The sequence below is a fragment of the Erpetoichthys calabaricus genome, chromosome 6, assembly GCF_900747795.2.
Source record: "Erpetoichthys calabaricus chromosome 6, fErpCal1.3, whole genome shotgun sequence".
NCBI classification, from domain to species: Eukaryota; Metazoa; Chordata; class Cladistia; order Polypteriformes; family Polypteridae; genus Erpetoichthys; species Erpetoichthys calabaricus.
The window spans coordinates 173,134,876-173,148,850 of record NC_041399.2 but is presented as its reverse complement, the minus strand read 5'-3'; the positions used below and the strand labels follow the sequence as shown (position 1 = coordinate 173,148,850).

Sequence of the window (13,975 nt, the reverse complement as noted above, 5' to 3'; positions counted from 1 at the left end):
ATTGAGTTAAGGGAATGACTAAAATGTTTTCCAATTAAATTTATTGTAATTAGGTGTTCATGTTATGTACATTTTTAGAAAATGATTATCTCCTTTTCATTTAGAGCGTTTGGGTGTTTAAATGACTCTCCTATTGACATGCGCCCCCCCACTGTAGTATGACACAATTATTAAAATGTCCACTTATGCTGAATGTTACTGCTTCAAGCTGCAGGAACTTCTCTTATACTGTAGTTATTGCAATACATATTACACAGAAAAAGTAGGTAGTCCTAATTATTTTAACTTCCATGAGTATATGCAAAAATCATAGGGACAGCATGGTGATGGAGTAGCACTGCTATTTCCTTGCAACAAGGAGACTAGTGTCCAAGTCCCAGGTTCTCACTACCTGGAGTTTGCATGTTCTCCTCATGTCTGTGTGGGACTACCCTGACAGCACCAAAAACATGTGGGTTAAGAGAACATGTGATGGTAAACAGACCCTTGTGCGTGTGTTCATTCAAGACGGGTTGGTGCCTTGGCAGGGATTGTTCCTTCCTGAAACCCAATGCTTGCCAGGACAGGGTCCACCTTTCCTGTGACCCTACTGCTAAAAAGCGGGTTCTGAAACTGGATGGATAAGCAGAGTGATATAGAATGGGGTACTACATTTACTTGTACTTAAGTACAATTAATATCAGATACTTTAAAGCTTTTACTTGAGTAGTTTGCTCATGGGAAAATTTTTACTTCTATTGCTCCTTGTAACCCTAAACTGCATAAGCAGGTTAAAAAACAGATGGATGTATATAGGAGTTTCAATGTTTTCTCATACAATATTGTCACTGTTGTTTTTTGTTTGCTTTAAATTAGCAAAAAATGTTCAATGCCTGGAAACCAACCAGTAGTTGCCTTACATTTAAGAATGTCCATTCAATGGTAAATGGCACAAGCACTGAATGTGATTTTCCATTACCTTTAACTACTTGCTGATTGACTACAAATTATAAGAAGGTATAGCAGATCTTCCAATGGCAAAAAAACAACAGTGACAGTAAATGTCTATTTTCTGCTTGAGTCTATTTTATTTTCTGCTTGAGTCTATTTTCCACAGCATTTTGCAATGGAATTCAAAGATTGTAATTTCCATATAGCTTTGCTCATAAATTATGGAATACAATCTAAACAGATTTATCAAGCTCAAAATGAAAAGGGTGAAGTAAAATACTATTCTAGTCACTGTATACCTTTACCATGCCATTAATGCTACCCATAAGCTGAGTAAAAAAATGATTAAAGTATTTTTGTAATTAGTGATGAATTGCTAAAAGGTATTTTCACTATCACATATCAGATATCAAAAGATACTGTGCATCCGGAAAGTATTCACAGCGCATCACTTTTTCCACATTTTGTTATGTTACAGCCTTATTCCAAAATGGATTAAATTCATTTTTTTCCTCAGAATTCTACACACAACACCCCATAATGACAATGTGAAAAACGTTTACTTGGTTTTTGCAAATTTATTAAAAATAAAAAAACTGAGAAATCACATGTACATAAGTATTCACAGCCTTTGCTCAATACTTTGTCGATGCACCTTTGGCAGCAATTACAGCCTCAAGTCTTGTTGAATATGATGCCACAAGCTTGGCACACCTATCCTTGGCCAGTTTTGCCCATTCCTCTTTGCAGCACCTCTCAAGCTCCATCAGGTTGGATGGGAAGCGTCGGTGCACAGCCATTTTAAGATCTCTCCAGAGATGTTCAATCGGATTCAAGTCTGAGCTCTGGCTGGGCCACTCAAGGACATTCACAGAGTTGTCCTGAAGCCACTCCTTTGATATGTTGGCTGCGTGCTTAGGGTCGTTGTCCTGCTGAAAGATGAACCGTCGTCTCAGTCTGAGGTCAAGAGCGCTCTGGAGCAGGTTTTCATCCAGGATATCTCTGTACATTGCTGCAGTCATCTTTCCCTTTATCCTGACTAGTCTCCCAGTCCCTGCCGCTGAAAAACATCCCCACAGCATGATGCTGCCACCACCATGCTTCAATGTAGGGGTGGTATTGGTCTGGTGATGAGCGGTGCCTAGTTTCCTCCAAACGTGACACCTGGCATTCACACCAAAGAGTTCAATCTTTGTCTCATCAGACCAGAGAATTTTCTTTCTCATCAGGTGCCTTTTGGCAAACTCCAGGCGGGCTGCCATGTGCATTTTACTAAGGAGTGGCTTCCGTCTGGCCACTCTACCATACAGGCCTGATTGGTGGTCCTTCTGGAAGGTTCTCCTCTCTCCACAGAGGACCTCTGGAGCTCTGACAGAGTGACCATCGGGTTCTTGGTCACCTCCCTGACTAAGGCCCTTCTCCCCCGATCGCTCAGTTTAGATGGCCAGCCAGCTCTAGGAAGAGTCCTGGTGGTTTCAAACTTCTTCCACTTACAGATGATGGAGGCCACTGTGCTCATTAGGACCTTCAAAGCAGCAGAAATTTTTCTGTAACCTTCCCCAGATTTGTGCCTCGAGACAATCCTGTCTCGGAGGTCTACAGACAATTCCTTTGACTTCATGCTTGGTTTGTGCTCTGACATGAACTGTCAACTGTGGGACCTTATATAGACAGGTGTGTGCCTTTCCAAATCATGTCCAGTCAACTGAATTTACCACAGGTGGACTCCAATTAAGCTGCAGAAACATCTCAAGGATGATCAGGGGAAACAGGATGCACCTGAGCTCAATTTTGAGCAGAGGCTGTGAATACTTATGTACATGTGCTTTCTCAATTTTTTTATTTTTAATAAATTTGAAAAAATCTCAAGTAAACTTTTTCATGTTGTCATTATGGATTGTTGTGTGTAGAATTCTGAGGAAAAAAATTAATTTAATCCATTTTGGAATAAGGCTGTAACATAACAAAATGTGGAAAAAGTGATGTGCTGTGAATACTTTCCGGATGCACTGTATATTAAAATCCTTTTTAGTATGTAATGCTTTGAATATTACAAGCAAGTATTTTATGGAACAAACAATTAAATAAGCATAAAATGGAAATGTCTTTCAGCAAACCTCACATTTTTTATTTTTTGATGTAAATCATGATCACTGATTTTGTAATTCATTTAGACCACTTTGCAGAGATCTATTTTCACTTTAACACTGAAGAGTCTTTTTGTGTTGATTTGTGCCAAAAAAGGGCAAATTAAATCCACTGTGATTAAATGGTGTACAACAGTAAAATTTAAAAACTTAGAAGCGAGTACATACTTTTCTAAGACACTGTACCTAGACCACGGCCATTGTGGGGGATTGAACAATCTGTTGAGCCTGAAATTTCCATCCGTGCTTTGGTGAACCAGCCTAGCTAATTGTGGTTTTTCTTTTACATTCTGGACATTAGAATGTCCATTCATTCTATACACATTTGTTAAAAACTTCAAAAGCATGGGCTTTAATTAACAAACAGAATGAATTCAGCAGGGACAGCACGGTGGCGCAGTGGTAGCGCTGCTGCCTCGCAGTTAGGAGACCTGGGTTCACTTCCCGGGTCCTCCCTGCGTGGAGTTTGCATGTTCTCCCCGTGTCTGCGTGGGTTTCCTCCGGGTGCTCCGGTTTCCTCCCACAGTCCAAAGACATGCAGGTTAGGTGGATTGGTGATTCTAAATTGGCCCCAGTGTGTGCTTGGTGTGTGGGTGTGTTTGTGTGTGTCCTGCGGTGGGTTGGCACCCTGCCCAGGATTGGTTCCCTGCCTTGTGCCCTGTGTTGGCTGGGATTGGCTCCAGCAGACCCCCCGTGACCCTGTGTTCGGATTCAGCGGGTTGGAAAATGGATGGATGGATGGATGAATTCAGCAGGCTTCATTTAACCAGTATTTTTCTACTTTTAAGACAGATTGTGATATTGCCTGATGCTGACTATATGTCATCTACCCATTACTTTGAAAGTGTATTTATTTCAGGGAATTCTTACTTTGGATATTATTTTAAATAATGTTGAAGTTGCTACCTGAACCCTGTTAATGAGAGAAATAGCAGAAATAGAGATCATAATTTTTCCATTTATATAATTAATTTTTACAATCATAATATTTACACCACAAACTGACATCTCTTATAGCAACATCTGATATCACTCACTTAATAAGCAACATGCAAAATCTGGAGAACTCCCTGTGAGCCCAAACTGGAAGGATGTAATTTAACAACAGAAGTAGGAATAAAAACACGTCGTCAGTTGAGAGACAACATGCACAAAACAGTTCACAAATATTCAAATAAATATAATAATAATAAAAAATATTAAAAAAAGCCAAGATGACATTAATAATGCAGGATACAAACTAATCAAACATTGTACACCAAATAATAGCTAAGTGTATGAAAGACAAAGTTCTGAATTAGATTAATAAATAAAGAGAAAAAAAAGAGAAGAAAGCAATGAAAAAATAACACAGTTTGTGTACGCTTACATGTAGGAATATAAATGTAGATGTTAGAAACATTCATGACAATAAGGAACAATGAATAGGATAAGAACAGATTTTGTTAACAGTTTTACAACCAAATGCTGGAAGGTCCCCGGCCATTCAATAGTTACGTGTTTGATATTCAGTTAAGATGTTGTCACACACGTGTGCATGGGAGGCAGCTAAAGGGCTTGCGTAAGGGCAATTCCAAGTTAGACCGGGTTGTGGCAGAGTGCACCGATTCTTTTTCTCACTTTCCTGCAGACCATCAAAGGGAGATTCCACCTGGCTCTGTTGTCGTCACGTCCGGGCTCGAGCCTATGGCTGAAGACCCTTCTGAGCCCGACCCCTCTGACTTAACTTCCTGTCTTTTCCTTTAAAAGCCTCCACCTTTTCCTTATTCCCTCAGTTCTGTTTTGGACTCGGTTTTGTGCACATCAGTGCTATCATTTACTTACAATTTGCAGCCAGGAAACCAAATATACGGGTGGCTGCCCCAAACCTTGCTATGGCTCTTTGTGGAGTTTGTGACAATGTAAAAACTCCACTCAGTCTCTGACCTGAGCTGCACAATGCTACAAATTAAACAAATCAGACTGAGTCACCTCATTTAGAGATAAAAATGCCTGAAGTTTGTTTTGTTTTTTGTTTTTGTTTTCCATTTTTGTGTGACATCAAGATTGCATTCCGCAACGAAGCAGATAGTTGCACACAGACCCACTGTCAAAGTTTATTTCAAAATAGAGCAGATTTGGTACATTACTATTGTTATAATAAACTGTGAGCAGGATGATGTACTTCAGAATAAAGACTGCTTGTGAACTGCAATGCAAAGCCTGGTGACATCAAAATGCTCTGTTAAAAAGTCTGCAATACTGCAGAGTTCCAAAAGTATTAAAATTATTGCAGCCCAACCATTTGCTAATAATGGAGTGTGTAGCACAGAGACGTTAATCATGACAATGTGACAGGAACCCACCTGGCAATACCACATCAGTACTAACAACCTGATTAAAACTAAATGTATGTATTAATATCGGCTCAGTTGATAACACTATGCATCTGCTTAATCCATCATTGTAACGGCACCACCAGCAAAAAAAAGAAAATGTGCAAAATAAGGCAGAAATTGCTGAAATTTCTACCCACTAAGGGACATAAACATTATTTTTTTACAGTCTGAATACTCACTGAACTTAGAACTGAGGTGGCTATCCGAGCATGGGAAATCTTCTATTGCTGTAATTTTCAAACTACTTAGCTGTATCTTCCAACGTAACAGGGCATGTTTTAATCATTTTTTCCTTGAAGTTTGGTAAAAGTTACCACTCTCTTATGCTAACAATGAGGTATCTGTGACTTATGGTTAATTATGGCCAACAAAATCCACAAAATGAGTTATCGGTGAATTCCACAGATTCCATAGTTTTAAGGCTTCAAGATATAAAATAGAATTCTTCTTATATAATAATAGTACTCTTCACAGGCTCTGAGCAAAAGAAACCCAGAGGACGACAAAACCATCAGCCTTTCTTTTTTGATGGTAGAGGCAGGGTTTCGACATGGATCTAACCTTAAACATGTTATAAACGCAAAATTGATTGTACATTTCATCGAACTGTGTCTCACTCATTGTAATGTGATTTATAAAATTAGTCAATTACATTTTTAAAAATCATGGGTACATTTTATTCAGACATTCACATTTTTTTCCTTGCCAAGGAAAGTTTATAGAAGCAAAAGTGCCAGGATCCAATTACTGTAATCCTGTTTTAACATTTGCAAGCAGTAATTAACAACTCTATTGCACACACAGACAGATCATGTCAGACTACTCTTGGCAGCTGTCACGGGTCACCCCAGGTCTGTCCATAAACCTCCACTGGTGATTATTTTGAGATTATGTTTAAAAGCACACTTTGTTTTCACTGAGCATTTTAATCATGTACAAGTTTCAGATGTATTTTTCCCCTGTGACATTGAAATTAATTTTATGGATCAAAAATGAAGAAATGGAAGGAAAACTGTAATTTAATTTTACTTTTCAACAACCTTGCCTTTTTTAGTTGTACTGCTCCTAATTCTACTGTTATTGTTTATTTGTCTAAGTTGGCTGGCAATATATCTTACATTGAATGATCTTGCTACTTTGATCACTAATTGAGTTTTGCCTTGTAAAGCACCATATGACTCAGTACTATGTGAAACGTGCTATACAAAGTAAAAATTTAACAATTGAGTATTTAAAGCCATGTTCTATATACAGTCATATGAAAAAGTTTCAGAAACCCTCTTGATTATTTGGATTTTTGTTTATCATTGGTTGAGCTTTCAAAGTAGCAACTTCCTTTTAATATATGACATGCCTTATGGAAACAGTAGTCTTTCAGCAGTGACATTAAGTTTATTGGATTAACAGAAAATATGCAATATGCATCATAACAAAATTAGACAGGTGCATAAATTTGGGCACCCCAACAGAGATATGACATCAATACTTAGTTGAGCCTCCTTTAGCAAATAAACAGCCTCTAGACGCCTCCTATAGCCTTTGATGAGTGTCTGGATTCTGGATGGAGGTATTTTTGACCATTCTTCCATACAAAATCTCTCCAGTACAGTTAAATTTGATGGTTGCCAAGCATGGACAGCCTGCTTCAAATCATCCCATAGATTTTCGATGATATTCAAGTCAGGGGACTGTGACGGCCATTCCAGAACATTGTACTTCTCCCTCTACATGAATGCCTTTGTAGATTTCGAACTGTGTTTTGGGTCATTGTCTTGCTGGAATATCCAACCCCTGCGTAACTTCAACTCTGTGACTGATGCTTGAACATTATCCTGAAGAATTTGTTGATATTGGGTTGAATTCATCTGACCCTTGACTTTAACAAGGGCCTCAGTCCCTGAACTAGCCACACTACCTCACAGCATGATGGAACCTCCACCAGATTTGACAGTAGGTAGCAGGTGTTTTTCTTGGAATGCAGTGTTCTTCTTCCGCCATGCAAAGCACTTTTTGTTATGACCAAATAGCTCCATTTTTGTCTCATCAGTCCAAAGCATTTTGTTCCAAAATTAATCTGGCTTGTCTAAATGAGTATTTACATACAACAAACGACTCTGTTTGTGGTGTGAGTACAGAAAGGGCTTCTTTCTCATCACCCTGCCATACAGATGTTTTGTGCAAATTGCGCTGAATTGTAGAACAATGTACAGATACATCATGTGCAGCAAGATGTTCTTGCAGGTCTTTGGAGGTGATCTGTGGGTTGTCTGTAACAATTCTCACAATCCTGCTCATATGCCACTCCTGTATTTTTCTTGGCCTGCCAGACCTGGGTTTAACAGCAACTGTGCCTGTGGCCTTCCATTTCCTGATTACATTCCTTACAGTTGAAATTGACAGTTTAAACCTCTGACATAGCTTTTTGTAGCCTTCCCCTAAAACATGATACTGAACAATCTTTGTTTTCAGATCTTTTGAGAGTTGCTTTGAGGATCCCATGCTGTCATTCTTCAGAGGAGAGTCAAAGGGAAGCACAACTTGCAATTGATCACTTTAAATACCCTTTCTCATGATTGGACACACCTGTCTATAAAGTTCAATGCTTAACGAGCTAATCCAACCAATTTGGTGTTGCAAGTAATCAGTATTGAGCAGTTACATGCATTCAAATCAGCAAAATTACAAGGGGACCCACATTTATGCACAGCCAGTTATTCACATTTGATTTAATTATATACAACTAAATACTGCTTCACTAAAAATCTTTGTTCGGAAAACACCCCAGTACTCAGATGTTCCTAGGAAATGAAAGACATACCACTGTTATCTTTTTGTTGAAAGTAGAGTAAATTATTATGTAGGCTGAGAGCGGTTCCCAAACTTTTTCATATGACTGTATGTAATTAGAGAAACTTTAAATGTTTGGTTCTTCTTAAAAAGACATGCATATAAGATCAATCCTGTTTATTAAAAAGTTTACAAAGCAATGCTTTTCTACTTAAAAATTTCTAAATTGATATGACTCGTCTCTGTGTGTGCTTAAGATACATACAAATCAGAACCTAGTGGGATATTACATTTTTAGTCTTGAATAAGAAATGTCTCCAGTATTACATGCAAAGAAGAATGTAAAAGTCTACTTTGCACTCTGCATTCCACAACTTCCCATTAAGGTTCAGTAATATTTAGATCTAGTGACGGGGCATGTAAGATCATTCCGTTGTTCACAAAGTCACTCTTTAGTTTTAGAACACTCTTTAGTATTAGTTTAGCAGCGGGGTATGGAGAATTTTTATCCTGGATTGAACCTGGTCCTGTAAAATTGCCTCATATTCCTTGGTTGCTACACAGCCATGAGGACCAACCATCGGATTTAATGACTCCAAAATGATAACTACCCATACCATGTTCAACAAATGGAAACATATTCAGTGCATTTTCCTGCGCTGTATTAACTTGTTTTTTCTCAATTTCTAAAATACCATCTAAACCCTTATTCCATTTACAGAAACTGGGTTATTGGTTTCTGAGAAACCTGATTAACAGAGGTAGTTTTCTTCGGAAAAAACATGATAATGTGGCCATGCAAGCCCTTAACCAGGTTGCTGTTAAGGATTTTGTAGTCTGCATATGTCTGTTGCACTCTGTCAGACTGCAAATGTATTTTCTTCAGACACATTTTCAATAGCCAGGGGTAGAAGCGTCCACAAAACAAATTTCCATAGGCAAATGTTCAGGTGATCCCTTCTCATGGCTGAAATAATCTACTTCAGTATTTCAGAAATAGCTACATTTATGTTGAAGAGCTGAACGTACAGTGCTAAAATCAACAATACAATCTCAAGAGCAGTAGGGCAGCACATTAAATGTAATGTGCTTTACGTAGTCCAATTAATTTATAAAGTGATGTAATTGAAGTAAAATTTTATTTTATTATTATTATTATTCCAGCAGCACATCCAAACAGAAAAGAGTGTTCTGTGTGCCTTCTGGTATAAGGCATCAATTTGACGTAAATAATTTTTTCATCCATCCATCCATCCTCTTCCGCTTATCCGAGGTCGGGTCGCGGGGGCAGCAGCTTGAGCAGAGACGCCCAGACTTCCCTCTCCCCGGCCACTTCTTCTAGCTCTTCCGGGAGAATCCCGAGGCGTTCCCAGGCCAGCCGGGAGACATAGTCCCTCCAGCGTGTCCTGGGTCTTCCCCGGGGCCTCCTCCCGGTTGGACGTACCCGGAACACCTCACCAGGGAGGCGTCCAGGAGGCATCCTGATCAGATGCCCGAGCCACCTCATCTGACTCCTCTCTGATTTTTTCATGTTTTATAAATATATCACAGCATATTTTTAAATTCACGACAGCACTTAACTCTATTTTGCACTGTTTAATGACATCGGAGCATTTTGACAATCTCCCAAAGACTATCTACTCATGTAAATGCAGATTTTTTATAAGACAGGTTTCTGTCTTAATCGGGCTATTTTACCTTAATTCAGTTATGACTGATTTTCTCCTAATACAAAATGGATCAGTGTGTGGGAAACAGGTTGAAAGATGACTTGATTCAATAGACCATTTGACCTTATTAAGTGTTTAGGGCCCCTGGTTTTGTGTTCCTTATACCAGATTTTGCAACTCTTCTTTGTAAAGCTCATGGCATAGTTTTTGTTCAAAGTGGTTCACTGACGTGCCAATTTAAATGTCTGATAATTTTTTAAACCTGCATGTCCACTGTGTCTCTTTGTTGATGCAACTGGCACATTTTTGACATATGCTGTCATTCATTTTGAAACTTGACAAATTTGTGACTGATAAACCAGAATAACGACACTAACAATATAACGTCTTACGAATTGTGTTAGTTACCTCATGTTGCTTTGAAAACTTGCATATAAAAGTGCTAATTGTTAGTCCTCTTTCAAAGCCAACACATACTGCTAATTGGCAATCAACTTATAATGACTCACCTTTGCAGCTGCATTTGTAATTCTGATTTAGCTGCTTCAAAATTTAAACTCATTTTACATGTGATGTGAACATTATTTTCTCCCCCTTTATACACATACATACATACATACAAGTAGTTGGCTTTTTATAGATAAAAGCATGTAACACAAAATCAGATAGTTATGGGATAAATTAAGCCGCAGCAACATGGAGAAAGAGCAAGTGCAAGAATGGCAGAGCATGTGTCTGGTTACAAAACACGCTTATCCAGGGCAGGGGCGCGGGAAGCTGGAGAATATCACAGAAAGCACCAGCCCACAGCAGGGTGAACTCACACACACATCAGGGCCAATTCAGCATCACCAGTCCACCTAACAATCAACTAGAAAGTTACAGCAAACAAGTAGGTATGATGGGGTGTAATTGGATAATTAAACTTCATTGTTTGCATGAGAGCATAAAGAAACAGAAAATATTTCTAGCAAGTAATGCAACTATATTTGATCTAAATTTTCATTTTGAAAACAAACGTATAATACAGCCATCAGGTAAACAGGGAGAAAAAAGGCAAGCATGATACCAGTAGATGCCTGTGGAAACACAAAAAGAATTAAGGAAGTACTTGAGAAAACCTGCATATGGATGACTTAGGCCTACTGTTTTCTGTAAAAAAAAAAGTTTCTTTTTTCTGAAAGTAAGCCAGCACTAAAAGTGACAACCTAAGTGCATTTTTTTATCAGTACTGCTTATATTGTTATTTATTGTGTTTCGAGTTTAAGAGAGTAGTTTTTAGCCAAGATTAGAACTAAACAAACAAATTTCGAGCCAGTCTCCATCTCAAGAAATTAAGTACAAATCATTAGTTAAACCTTGTCATTTAGAATAAGAAAGATAGGCATTTATCAAAGAAGGAATAAAATTTCCTGAATTACTCATTAAGTGTGGGGGGAATCCCATCCATACAATCTATTTCCTATTATTCAGTGTTTTTTCTCTTTCCCAAAGAGAATCACCACACCATTCTGCTTTGCTGTAATGCAACTGTTCATAGTACACTTTATAAATTACGTTCAGGTAATATATTCTAGAAAGAGCCATACCAATTCAGCAACACAACAATTTTAACTATTGATTAACACAAGGACAGTTTTATAAGCTAAAGTATACAGTATACACGATTTCCAGGTTTTGTATCATTTTTCATAGCCTATGCAGCCCGTGCTACAATTCTTTTTATCTAATCAATATAATTTGAACAGTCAGCTAGGCAACAAAACAGCAAACAGCTATGAAGTTTGAAGACTATAAAATGACACCAGTCAGTACTAACATTGTTCTTATTTAAACCAAACCAGGAATGAACAAAACAAAATATGAAAAGGCAACACTAAATAATAAACAGAATGCAAATAAACTGAGGAAAAAAATGAAAACGTCTGAATGATCATGAGGATTATCATACCTTAAACCAACATATAGCAGGAAACTGGCAACAGAAAATGTCATGTAATCTTAATGCACTACACAAGTTTTAAACGAAACAGACCCAAAATGAAGCAGACATTTTGGTTAATAGCAGTATTAAGAGAAGATATGGCATCCAGTAAATATTTCAGTTGGTTAGCACATGAAGCCTGAAAGCACCCATTTAAAACCAAGTTATTTCCACCATGCATATTTCCACCATGCATCATTGCCATATTACCTCATTTGGCCAGGGTGCCTCTGCAGGCAACAACATTTTCCTCCCTGTCGGCCTCTAAAAAATAATCAAATGAAGAGACATACTTCAGTTAAAAAAAAAAAGAAAATCAAGAATAATCATGTTGAGAGAACACAGAGGTGCCTTTGCTTGGATTTCCTGGTTACCCCCCTGACTTTTTCCTGACCAAGTATACTTAAAAGGCCTGTTCACAAGGAGTACTACAAGCTGGGTGAAGAAGGGAACAGGAGCCAAGTTTTACATGCACATTTACATTTAACTAGTGATGGCTAGTATACAAGATTACAACATGGTTACCACACTGGTGGTGCAGTGGTAGTGCTACTGCCTCACAATAATGAGGTCATTGGGTTACATCCCAGGTCCTCCCTGCGTGCAACACTTTGAGTAGCAATAAGAAACATATATAAATGTAAAGAATTATTATTATTATTATTTATTATTACATTTGACAGAAACCAATTATAATATATCCCAGCCCAACAGACTAACAGTTTACTTTCTTATATTTGAAACTTGTGATTTTGTTCATTCCTTATTGCTACCTACTTAGACTTGATGTTATCTATAAATAATACAAACTTTTTTTTAAAGTACAAAACAAAAAGATACATAGATATATGTTTATTGTACAAACAAACACAGAGATTTGGCCCTGTAGTTGGAACCCTTTTTCAAAGCTGTTTTCACCACATGCACATAATTTGGGACCATTTACTATAAATGGAAACAGATATGGGTAATAAAGATGGCAAAGAAGATATAATAGAAATAAGAATACTATATTTTTTGCATCAAACTAAACAACATCTATATTTAACATGGTATCGTGGCTGTTTGTTTGTCTGTCCAGGATTTTAAATCACCTGTAGTTCGCAAAATGTTTGACCTATTGACCTGAAATTTGGAACACATATACTGTGTGACATCTACTATCTGCTTTTGGGGTGATGATTGACCTCCAAGGTTATTCCTATTTTAATTTATATTTCATTTTATTGCAGAATCAACTCTCGGCAGCAGCCAGCAGAACTGCTGTGCGGCACATGCGTACGGGCACCGTTCTCATCCCTATCACCTTCGCCGTCACTTTCTCTACCTCTTCATATCTTAAATCATTCTTGAGGCAGATTGAAGACTTAAGTGCCAGCTTAAGTGAAAAATTAAAGAAAACGTACCAAGTAAATGCGACACAAACACTGACTTAACCAGTTTTAACGCGAAAAGATGCCAATGAAAGAAGAGAAGAAGCAGGCCGCTAGGGTGGAGAAAAGAAGAGCTGCTCAGGAAGCAACAAGCGCATCAGCCTCTGAGCAAATGAATGCTAAACGTACAGAGAAAGAGTATGAAAACTAGGAATGCTCAAGTCAAGTGTATTCACTGCACATTATCATACAGTGCGCCGCTGGTATAATATAATTAATGATGACAAGGATACAAAAAAAAAAAAAAATTCTGCCCCCTTTTAAATGGAAATTAGCTATCATGTTAAGTTCAGATTCTGATTTTACAATGTTGAAGTCAAGAAAAGTTTATTTTTAGCATGGTGACTGCATATGTGGGTCTGTGGAAAATCAAAATTGATTTTAACATCTTAAAATTAAAAAGTTCCTCACAAACGATGCATTTTTTGCATTGTGTAACTAAATCCTAGTAAAGATGCAAAAATTACAGTAATTTTCAAGATATTTACCTTGAATGCCGAGACCTATGTCCAAACTTTATTTTTTAAAAACAATTGACCTGCCTTCTTCAGACAAGTTGCATCATATAGTTTGTCTTGTTTCAGGCTCTGAGCCTTCAGTTTGTTCCAGTACTTATCCCAACATCCTTTCAAACATTTGACCTTTT

The 13,975-nt window shown here is 37.8% G+C and overlaps 1 protein-coding gene across 6 annotated transcripts in view; it reads right to left on the bottom strand.

The window, feature by feature from the left end:
- The window catches only part of pard3aa (par-3 family cell polarity regulator alpha, a), a 971,084-nt gene that overhangs the window by 437,571 nt on the left and 519,538 nt on the right, over positions 1–13,975 (bottom strand). For 5 of the 6 annotated variants that reach the window (XM_028804116.2, XM_028804120.2, XM_051929054.1 and 2 more), the window contains one exon: positions 12,107–12,160. The exons of the other annotated variant lie outside the window; for it this stretch is intronic. In XM_028804116.2, coding sequence (XP_028659949.1) covers positions 12,107–12,160 — 54 coding nt within the window. The remainder of the gene's footprint in view (positions 1–12,106; positions 12,161–13,975) is intronic. 6 annotated transcript variants of the gene reach the window in all.